Here is an 11,090-nt window from a genome sequence, read left to right as displayed (position 1 = left end):
CTGTGAGCCCCGGCATGTTTTCAGTGTTGGTTTCGAGAAGGTTATGAAGTTCACACAGAAACCACATCCAGTTCTCGTCATTCTCTTCGTCTACAACTCCAAATGCCAACGGAAACAGAGCACCATCCCCATCATTCCTGAGCATGTTGAGCCCCAACAGAATTCAGAATGCGAAGATGGGACTGCTGTTGGAGGTGAGGAGAAGAGATGGCCTGGATGGCCTGGAGAGAGTGTGTTCCGCATGCTGGTTCCTGCCCAGAAAGTGGGTAGCATCATTGGGCGTAAAGGAGATGTCATTAAGAAAATAGTTGAGGAGACAAGGGCGCGGATTAAGATTCTTGATGGTCCTCCTGGCACAACAGAAAGAGCTGTAAGTCTTTGATCTTTTCTCTGGCATTACATTATGTGTTAGTTAGAAGATGGGAATCTTATTCACTTAAATTTTAGCTTATATATATTTCATTGCTTGCTATTAATGGGCATATTTGCTTTAAAGAATATATCTAGACAATTCTTGGTACAGGCACTGCTAACTTATGGCGCAAATATTTTAACAGGATATTATATGCTTTTTTCCTGTGGATCACCTTTACAATTTTCTGCTTGTTTGGTCCTGGGTGCACATGTGGTATATGGCATGTGAGCTGCAGCTATGATTCAAAGAATGGTTTTGAAAACAAAACTAAAAACCTCTCGATAGGATAGGTGATATAGTGAAATACATATTAGCACTTGTAGGTAACTAACCTAAATCCTTTAGGTCTAGCTTCTATAGTAAAAAAAATTCAAATTATGGAATACCCTTAATTGTGCAACAGTTTGTGTAAAATTTTCAAGAGAAAATGTCCAGAACTGTTAAGATTCTTTATTTTACAAAAAATTGGAGAACTACTGATCATTTTAAAATATCTTGTAACTTAATTAAGACACTGTCAAGTATGGTGACCGGGCAGGTTTATCAGTTTCGTCAAGTGAAAGGATGAAGATAATCAAGGAAATTGATAAGATGTGAGTACAGTTCCCTTTATTGCTGTGACGACCATGAATATGTGCAGGTTTCATCTTGCAAGTTATATGGCAATGAATCATCATTGGTAAGGTCCCAAATATGAAGAACCGAAGCCAGATGGAAGGAATCAGCCTTGAGCATTACATAGTGCTGATATGTTAATCTCAATAGGCAAGATCCTTCTTGCACAAACATCACTTTGATGAAGCACCACATGCTTTCTGGTAACTTCGGTCCCCGGGTGATTGATGTCTTGCCACAGACTTTCTGCAGCATACTGGAACCTGCTAAACTGGGTGTAACGTAACATGAAGCAACAGTTAAAAGTTAAAAAACCATTCACCAAGTAGAGAATAAACTTAAGATTTCTTTAAAAGAGATTCTGTTATGTCTTGAAGATTGCAAATGACTACTTTGGCAATCTTCAACAGAGTAAATAACCTAGTCTTTGTAGCAAAAGCTTCTGATTAAGATCACAACAAAGAAATAAACATCTAACTGGTTAAAGTGCATGTAAGATTGTCATGCCTTGAGAGATTTGCCTGATGTTGTTGAGAAAGATCCGGTCATAACTGATGATAAGTGCGAAGATTAAGATATCAAATTCCCAAGCATTTTTATTTCATTGAGTCATCATGTCTACTTGTATGTGTTTTTCTGCAGGTTATGGTCTCTGCTAAAGAAGAACCTGATTCGCTGTTACCACCTGTGATGGATGGCCTTCTGAGAGTCCACAAAAGGATTGTTGATGGTTTGGATGGTGATCTTTCTCAAGCACCACCGCCTTCTAAGGTCTCAACAAGACTACTAGTCCCGGCATCTCAGGCTGGAAGCTTGATAGGGAAACAAGGAGCAACAGTAAAAGCTATTCAAGAAGCATCTGGTTGTGTTGTCAGAGTTCTTGGTTCAGGTCTTCTTCTCAACATGCTAAATGAGCTCATTTTTCCTCCTTTCGAAGTCATTCATACTTGCATTATTTTCTGATTTCTGCTATCTGTGGTCTATTTCTTGATGTGTAACTGCACACCGGTCTATTTCTATGTTGAACATGGAGTGATGAAAAACTCGTCTTAAAACTAATTGTTGTTATCAGCAGTGATTCCTTTTTTCGTGAATTCATTACTGCATCAGAGTTGTTTCTTAATGTTAACACCTCTGATCTTGAACAATTTTTTTATTCTGAATTTTTCTAGAACCAAAATTGATGCTTGCTTTGTGGTTTTGACTTGTATTCTTGATTTATGTTCAAATATTTTTCTCTTAAGCTTTAAATGGCCAAATAGTTTCACCGTGCTTTTTTTCCTTCATTCAGATGCCTATAGTTCTTACTAAGCATTGTTAACTGGATTGTTGTAGAGGAGTTGCCTGTCTTTGCACTTCAAGACGATAGGGTTGTTGAAGTCGTGGGTGAACCATTGAGCGTGCATAAAGCTCTGGAGCTGATTGCATCGCAGCTTAGAAAGTTTTTGGTGGATCGTAGTATTATTCCATTGTTTGAAAATCAGGTCATCTCCTATTGTTCTGATCGCCCTTTTATCTTTATGAATGATGTCTATGAACTCTTGTTGATATTTTCTCTCTTCCAAAGCAGATGCAAAAGCCAACACGGACGATGGATCATATGCCTCCACATCAGCCTTGGGGTCCACCTCAAGGCCCTCCTCCGAGTTCTGGTGGAGGTCCGGGTTATGGTCACAACCCTCCTCCATATATGCCACCGCCTCGGCACGTTGATAATTACTACCCTCCTCCCGACATGCGCCCTCGTCCTATGGAGAAACAGCCTCATCAAGGTATATCTGCGTATGGAAGGGAACCTCCAATGAATGTGCATGCATCAGCAGCAGCACCCTCGATGGTCACCCAGGTGAGCTGTTGCCTCTTCCACTTCCCTGTACTTAACAGCATTTTACTCTCATGGAGGATGGAAGGAAGCTGGGTTTTTGTTATTATATTGTCTGGATGCTCAAATCTAGAATATAATTAGATGGAATTGTTTGATATCTTGCCCTCCGGAGAATCTGACTGGTGGATTCGGCCTTTTTGCAGCAGGTGACGCAGCAAATGCAGATTCCCCTCTCTTATGCGGATGCTGTTATCGGGACATCAGGTTCAAGCATAAGCTACATTCGACGTGCAAGTGGAGCAACGGTCACCATTCAGGAAAGCAGGGGAGTTCCCGGTGAAATGACCGTCGAGATAAGTGGAACTGCCTCTCAAGTCCAAACTGCTCAGCAGCTTATCCAGGTACTAACCACTACTACCTAATTCATTCACACATTCCATATCTCTGAACCATGCACATTTTTTTCACAGATCTTAAGCATATAATGTTGATATGTGATTTAATTCCACCTACTGTTAATGGCAGAATTTCATGGCGGAAGCAGCTGGGGCGGCGGCACAAGCACAGCCGACGGTGTCCACGGAGCAAACCTATAATCCCTATGGAACCCACAGCTCGGTTTACACATCATCGGCCACGAACCCACCTGGGGGCTATGCAGCAGATTATGGCTCCTCGGGCTACGGGTACTGATCAATGGCTGGCTACGGCGCCGGCCATGTTTGAGCTTTTTTTTTTTCAGTAAAAGGACAAAAGAGAGTTGAGAAGAACCCTAGTGTCAGTAATCGTTGTAATGTCGCCACTGTGGTTTGTCGTGTTAGGTTTATTTTTGCCTCTGCTTCCTTCCTTACCTAAATGTGGTTTGAACCAATTTTTTTAAGATTGTACTAAAAGATTTGGAGTTTATAGTTAATCCCAGGATCCTTGGTTTTCGTCGGTGACTTTGCTTCCACTTGTTTCTTGTGCCACAAGTTATGTGTTTTTTTTCATTGTTTTCAGTTTTTTTTTTCAATCTTCGAGATTCAATAACACAACTGTTGAATTCAGGATTCTTTGAACATACTGAAACGAAGAGGCAGCATAGAATTCAGAAGGGGGGGGGGGGATACAGAAAATACACTGCTTGTGAATCTTATGATAGCGCTTTTGTGATGAACCTAAACAAACTGACATTTTGATGGCATCATAGATTTACCTCCGTAGAAATGAAATATGTGAAAATAAACAGAGTTGGCATCATATGAATCTGGAACGTGATTCTGCTTCAACGTCGTTAGGAATGCAGGTTCAGAGCTTCAATCTATTTTCCATTACCAGACAGTTACTGGTATTATTGTTCCTGCCATCAACGACGAACGAGAGAGTGTTGTCCTTTTTCCTGCAGAAGAACACATCAAAACCATGTTCTTCAGAATGCAGACACAAACCAAATGTAACAGATTGAAAAGTTGTTCGAAACTAAGACTGACTTGCCGGCAAAAGGTAGAAGCGGTTTAATCAAATGGGTGCGGCACAGGTTGTTCTGAAATGTCCGGTCTGGTTGCAGCGGCTACAGTGAACGATCCGCTTTACTCTCCCCCTGTCTTCGGCTCGAACCCGCCTTTTCCTTGGTCGACCAGGTGGCCTCAATGACTTTGGTGGGTTTATGACAACCTCGGCGGCTTTCTGATCTCCATCGGTAAACTCCCTCCACAGGGTTTTGTCTGGAATCGGATGGATCGTCTGAGAGTAGGTCTTCCTGTACGTTGCCACGGTGAAACAGCTCTCGGTGAACCTGTGAACGTTCTGTCTGCAAGAGAGAAGTGCCGCTACTGCGTGTGCGCATGGTAAACCGTACAACTGCCATCCCCGACAGAGACAGCACCTGTTCCTGATGTCTACGATGTTGTTTCCTTCATGGGATATGACCTCGAACTCGGCTTCATTTGCACGAAGAACCTGGTACGTCCGTGCAAGGTCAAGAGCCTCGGCAACTCGCCTTTCTGCAGACGGTACGAGTATCGAGGTCCACTGCATACTGATTTCACGTCGCTCGTTGAACCAAGTCATTAGTTGTCTCCTAATGCATTCCATCATCTGAATAATCGGAAGTCCAGATGCTTCGGCAATCCATGAATTCAATGATTCGATGATGTTTGCAGTTAAATGGCCGAAACGCTGGCCCTCGAAGTAAGCCGTGGCCCATAAACGAGGAGGGATTCGCCTGATCCAGTAGGCTGCATCTTGTGAAATCTCTTCAATCTCGAGAATCTTGCCCTCGAATTCAATCACGGTTAGAGCCTGAGCTGCCTCCCAGAGTAGATTGACTAACATCGTGTTGTTGAACTCTTTTCGAAAGCTTTCGCTCAGGTGACGCATGCAAAACCCGTGAAATGCGGTCGGGAAGTTCTGTTCCACGCCCTCAACAATACCCTTCTGTCTGTCTGATAAAATCGTGAGCCTCGGCATGTTTTCAGTGTTGGTTTCGAGAAGGTTATGAAGTTCACACAGAAACCACATCCAGTTCTCGTCATTCTCTTCGTCTACAACTCCAAATGCCAACGGAAACAGAGCACCATCCCCATCAAAGCCAGTGGCAAGAAGCAATGTACCGAGGTACTTGCTCTTCAGATAAGTCCTGTCTAGTCCAAGAAGCGGTCGGCAAGCATTTAGAAAACCATAGATCGATGCTTGGAAGGATATGAAGAGACGTTGGAAGCAATTGTCAACCGGGTTTCCATAGACTGAAGCAATGCTTCCGGGATTCGTCCTCTTAACCTGCTCACAGTACTGAGGAAGCAGTCTATATCCTTCTTCAAAGGATCCACGCATGGCAGCCATGATTCTTTCCTTTCCTCGCCAAGCTTGTTTGTATGATAATGTAATCCCGTGAACCCGGTGAATCTCTTCAAGAATCTCCTTTGGTTTGTAATTCGGATTCTCTCGAAGACGTTGTTCCACCGAGCTGGCAACCCATTGAACCGAGGCTTGCTGGTGACCGAGATGACTGATCCCTCCACACGTATGGGACTCATGGATCGTCCTAATGGTGAATGTAGGGACACCTGGGAGCTTTGCTGCGTGGATTCTCCATGGACATCCCTCACTTGCACACTTAGCTGTGAAACGGGTTTTGTCCGATTTTATGGTCTGCATCTCAAAATGAAGAGCAATGGCCATATCCCTCAATGCCCTACGACAACTCTTCACATCAGAAAACTCTTGCCCAACTGAAAGCTGGTAAGTTGAGTCTACAGAAAGAGCTCGGGTTTGTAGGACTTGGCCACTAACAACAAGATGAGAATCCATATCTCCATCATGATCAATTCCCATTTCTTGATTTTGGTCGACGGCTAGTTCCATGTTGTCATCCAGTTCGTGACTGTCCCCAACTACCAGCTGATGGTTATCTGACAAAGCAAAATCGTGGTTCTGCGTAGAAAGAACCAGCTCGTGATCACCATGTTCTGGCTTTTGATCCACCGTGATGTCGGTCTCATGCCCGTATCTGTGATGATCACCCTCTCCATCATGATCTTGGCTATGTCCTAACCCTAGCTCATGATCATGTGGGTGTCCTAAACCTAACTCATGTTCATGAGCCTGTCCTAAATCCATATTGTGTCCCTGCCCAAGCCCCAGATTATGGTTGTGGCCAAGCATCAATGGTTGCCCCTGCCCAATACCTATACTACGATTTTGTCCAAGGATTAAATCACGATTTGCCATTGCTGAGGCTAACGGATTACACCAATTACAGCAAGAACTCAACTCTCCTGAACAACCTAATTACCTAACTCTATAGACGTATCCCTGCAAAACAGAACGACATATTACGATGAGAACATAAAAATTGCAATACAATACCAATAATATAAATCGAAACAACCTAAACAAACAGCTGAATAATAGACGAGGATAGATCATCCATCTTATGAATACAAAAGCACGGTCCGTAGTGGAGCAGATTGGTGTAGTTTAACAGAAAGAGTAGAAGAAAAAGGATGACAGTCCTCCCTCTCACAAATCATATGACCTTAACTTGCCTTCCAAACGACAATTCGACGATCCAAACAGTGAAATAAGAGATCAGAGACATTTTCTGGGGAAAAAAAAAAGAAAAGAAGCCAACTTTCAGCACTAACAAAATTACCGACCAAAATTTAAGAAAGAAGTACGAGAAGCTTGGAACAGTGGAAACATACAGAAACAGGACATCAGCGGTCATAATGATTTCACATTCTACATTCTCAGCTTCACTGAAGTATTAATTTCCAGTACGAAGCCGATCCACTCTCTTCAGGAAAACAGTTAATTATGGTAATACAACTAAAGAAACAGAGCACATGAAATGTGAGAAAACAAAACCTCAAGAGCACAGATAAGTAAGTACATGAAATCACAAACCAACGGCGTACAATCCAACAATAGCAAGCCTCGAATCAAGAGAAGTAAAGATTCGGACAGGACAAAGTGGTTACTGTCAAGTCATCAACAAACCAGCTTGACAGAAAAAAGCAAATTCCATGAAGACCACATCAAATCGGGTAATATTCAAAGGCTTTACACCAGCTATCTAGAGATATTGAAGAAGAAGAAGACCCAATCGGTGAAATCAAATGAACTCCACCGGAAAAGTAAAAATTATCCCAGAAAGTAAACTTTCTAAAACCGAATGTTAAAAAGTAAGCAGAAACGAATCCGACCGCCAGGAATCTAAAGGAAAAAGGAAGAGAATTTACCCAACTCCAAACCCTAACTCCAGAATTCCACTCGAAGAACCAGAAAACGCCGAGAAACGGATCTGGGCATCAACCACAAGAACAGAAAAGGTGAATCCACGAAGCAAAATCGGGGATCTCGAACCAGATAACTAGGGTTTCGTCAGGAATCTTCGAAAGGGGGAGAATTTGGAAAGGAGCCGTTGGGAAATTGGCGGGTAAGGAGAAATCGGGAATAAGGCAGGATTCGAGGGGCAAAAAGGAACGGGAGAAGAAGCGAAGAGTGAAGGGTGGGATTGGGAATTACAGAAGGGGCAGAAGAGGGAGAGATTAGGTTTTCAGGAGGGTGGAGATGGGAAATTACACGCTCCCATACGGAGAGAAGGGTATTTATGTCATATTCACCAGTTTTTTATTCTCTCCTTTTAAATCTGACCTTGTTTTTCCTATAATTTACGAAATTGCCACATCTCCCTAATAGATATTGGAGAAGGCCCAAATAGATATTGGAGAAGTTGAAATAAAATATGATTTTATTTGTCTCAGGAAATAAATATTTATATATAAAACGTAAATGGCATAAAAAAAAAATCAGAGAATATTAAATGTATGAATAAAGCCGGGAAGCAGATGAAGTACAGTCTGATTGATATTAAATATTAATCCATCTATCTCTTATCTTCAAAATCTGTATTAAGTGAAATCTGAAAATTTGGGCTAATAGGATCATTAAAAAAATTCCGTGCATGTTTTTAAGAAAATAAAAAATATGTGCCTCTTTCTGTGGTTTCCAAAGTAAAGTGGGCCAGTTTATGAATTGTCCTTACAAGTTAGGCCCAAAATGACATAGCCCAATCCCTACAAGCCTATCTTTTTTTTTTCTTTTTTGTTCAACATGATTAAAATAAAAACAACACCCACTGGATGAGATGGAGGTTCTTGTGCTCTTGGATCTTCTATAAATTATTATTTTCATCTTCCTTGTCTGAATATTAATGTAAAAGAGTGTTTTCCGTATTATTTTGCTTTGTTTATAAAAAACGAATTCAACCAAATTAAATAATATATATTCATATTTAAATACATTTTAAATGAACTAAAAAATAAAATACATATATTTTTTAAACCAAAAGTTTCTCATTAAAAAATAAATCAAGCACACTAATGTAAACTAAGTAAATCCATGCGTGACAAATAGAACCATTTATTTTCACCGCATCATAATATTATATTTAAAACGCATAGCAAACTATTCTTTCGCCTTTATTTTTCATTTTTTTCATGTCTAATCGTTATATACACCGTAATTTTTTTGCGTTGCCGACTTCAGTGTCATACAACTCAATTCACGCATACCAGTCACACTTTCGTGTTATATTAGCTTCTGAGACTGCAACTCTCAAATTTTTCAAACATTATCAAACGTGAAATATCGACTCAAGTTCAAGCCACAACATCACGTGAAAGATGTTTCATTTAATACGATCACAATTTTAATTTTCAATTTTTACGTAACAAGATTGAATTCATCGTAGATAATTTATCTTGAAGGGTATATAAAAATATTATTTCTAAAATATTATTATTAATATAGTTATAATTTATCCTAAAATATTATATATAGAATATTTTATTGTATTTTGTTATATATTAGGATGTAATCTTGTCATCATCAATGATATAAAAATATTTTTATTTTAAATATTACTAAGTTAATGAATCAATATTATTATTATTATGATGATGATGATGATGATGATGATGATGATGATGATGATGATGATGATGATGATGATGATGATGATGATGATGATGATGATGATGATGATGATGAAAAGGACAAAGAAAACGGCACGAGGTTAGAAAGGTGAGGGGGAAGGATTGAGAGAAGTGAGAGGGCACGCCTTAGGTTTTCATGAATATGGAAACCCGATGACTGATTGTGACCTTTCATTGCCTGTGGAATATGTATATATATATATACATATATATATATATAAGCACCCACATGTGATTGGTGTCATAATTACCCCCACACATTCGCATATTGTTTCCTTTCCTTTTAAATAACAAATAATTTATTTATTTAAATAAATAAAACAATCCCCATCATCTATCCTACACAATCCCCAGAGCTCTCTCTACCTTCGGTCATGTCATGAAAAAAGTTGGTCACACCCCAATAATAATATTCTGTTTTACTTTTTGTTTTATTGTGCTGTTTTATAATACTATTTATTATTACTATTATTGTTGCTATTAATTTTCACTTCGGCAACCTTGTTGTATTGAATTTCTCTCGTGCTATATTCATCAATAATTAAAACAAAAAATTTGTTTGGCCATTAATTGGTCCTAACCACTAATTCTATTTCAAATATATATATATATATAGGTTAACAAAAATATATATATATATATATATATATAATGAATAAATCCCGTAGTCACATGTCCTAGACTCGAGACACCCTTTTCAAGGTTGTATAGACCAGAAACCCTCGCGAGAGAAATATCGGCACCCTTTCCAAAGGCTATGACTTCTCACTGACCGCCCGTGCTTTTTATGCATATTTATCAACCTGTATACATAGATACATACACGTGTATATATATCTACCCATGCATGTATGCACGTGTAATATACTTTGGGTATGAATGAGTAATTAAATTGTTAGATGAATTCTTACGAGAGAGATTATTTATTTATTGCTTATTTTCGAAATTTTTAAAAGGAAAATCAGTTTGTTTTCATTAATTTGAATAGAGTAGTAAAATATAAAGATTTATAAAGAGGAAATAATTAAAAAAAAAGAGAAAAATTAAAAATCCATTACAAGAGACGCATTTGGCATTTTTGTACCATTTTCGTTTTGTTTAATATTCTTTACCCTTTCAAATTTAATTGTTTTTGAAGTCGGTCAATACTAGTTATCTTATGTTATTTAATAGATATCATATCCGTATTGTATGTATACTCTTACACGTACATCTGATATTTTTTTTAATTTTCCACAGAAAACATGTATGGAATTATCCCATATACGTATGTCGGACAATTTTTTCGGATACATTTTCCAGAGAAATTTTCTAGGATATATTTCGTATCGAAATGCCCCATACATATTTGAAAAACGTTATGGACATATATTTTATATTTATTTTGGCATGTATATACAAATACAAAAGGACAAAACATACTGTATTTTTTTTTCTAAAATTAAGGTGGAGGAAAAATGGGACAAAAATTATAATTGGGAAGATATATAAATGGCGTGAACGTGAAAGAGGAGAGGCATGGTCCCATGTAATAGTGGGGAAGGGACCTATATATGTCTCCTTGTACGGGCACATGTCCCTCTTCATGTACTACCTTATTTCCTTACAAAATCATTCATTCAAATGAATTTCAAAGGTTGGACCATATACGTCATCATCAACTTTTATTAATGTCATTGGTTACATACAATATGCATGGTCATTGATTACATACAATATGGTACGCGTATACATATGTATGCAACTTCGCAAAATA

At 38.9% G+C, this 11,090-nt stretch overlaps 2 protein-coding genes across 4 annotated transcripts in view; one reads left to right on the top strand and one right to left on the bottom strand.

Annotated features, from left to right (window-relative positions):
* The window catches only part of LOC104799253 (flowering locus K homology domain-like), a 5,208-nt gene extending 1,412 nt beyond the window's left edge, over positions 1–3,796 (top strand). The window contains exons 3-8 of the mRNA XM_010521666.2: positions 133–370; positions 1,673–1,919; positions 2,366–2,514; positions 2,601–2,876; positions 3,059–3,256; positions 3,381–3,796. Coding sequence (XP_010519968.1) covers positions 133–370; positions 1,673–1,919; positions 2,366–2,514; positions 2,601–2,876; positions 3,059–3,256; positions 3,381–3,548 — 1,276 coding nt within the window. The 3' untranslated portion in view covers positions 3,549–3,796. The remainder of the gene's footprint in view (positions 1–132; positions 371–1,672; positions 1,920–2,365; positions 2,515–2,600; positions 2,877–3,058; positions 3,257–3,380) is intronic.
* Positions 3,797–3,970: 174 nt separating this feature from the next.
* Positions 3,971–7,902, bottom strand: LOC104799254. Of its 3 annotated transcripts, none has more exons than XM_010521672.1 (3): positions 7,577–7,902; positions 4,329–6,647; positions 3,971–4,233 (listed from the first exon to the last, which is right to left on the bottom strand). In XM_010521672.1, exon 2 carries the CDS (start codon positions 6,561–6,563, stop codon positions 4,353–4,355), a length of 2,211 nt encoding a protein of 736 aa, XP_010519974.1. In that variant the 5' UTR covers positions 6,564–6,647; positions 7,577–7,902; the 3' UTR covers positions 3,971–4,233; positions 4,329–4,352. The 3 variants fall into 3 exon arrangements, with proteins under 3 accessions (XP_010519974.1, XP_010519970.1, XP_010519972.1); XM_010521668.1 differs by lacking the exon at positions 3,971–4,233 and adding an exon at positions 6,871–6,936 and having other exon boundaries at positions 4,328–6,647; XM_010521670.2 differs by lacking the exons at positions 3,971–4,233; positions 7,577–7,902 and adding exons at positions 6,871–6,936; positions 7,040–7,531 and having other exon boundaries at positions 4,328–6,647.
* Positions 7,903–11,090: the final 3,188 nt, after the last annotated feature.

Source organism: Tarenaya hassleriana, unplaced genomic scaffold, assembly GCF_000463585.1.
Source record: "Tarenaya hassleriana unplaced genomic scaffold, ASM46358v1 Cleome6, whole genome shotgun sequence".
Taxonomy (NCBI): domain Eukaryota; kingdom Viridiplantae; phylum Streptophyta; class Magnoliopsida; order Brassicales; family Cleomaceae; genus Tarenaya; species Tarenaya hassleriana.
The sequence above is the reverse complement of the archived record's forward strand: the minus strand, read 5'-3'. Positions and strand labels throughout refer to the sequence as shown.

Bases quoted from the DNA above. Each gene is read 5' to 3' on its own strand.
- LOC104799254 (XM_010521672.1), bottom strand. From the start codon at position 6,563: ATGGCAAATCGTGATTTAATCCTTGGACAAAATCGTAGTATAGGTATT.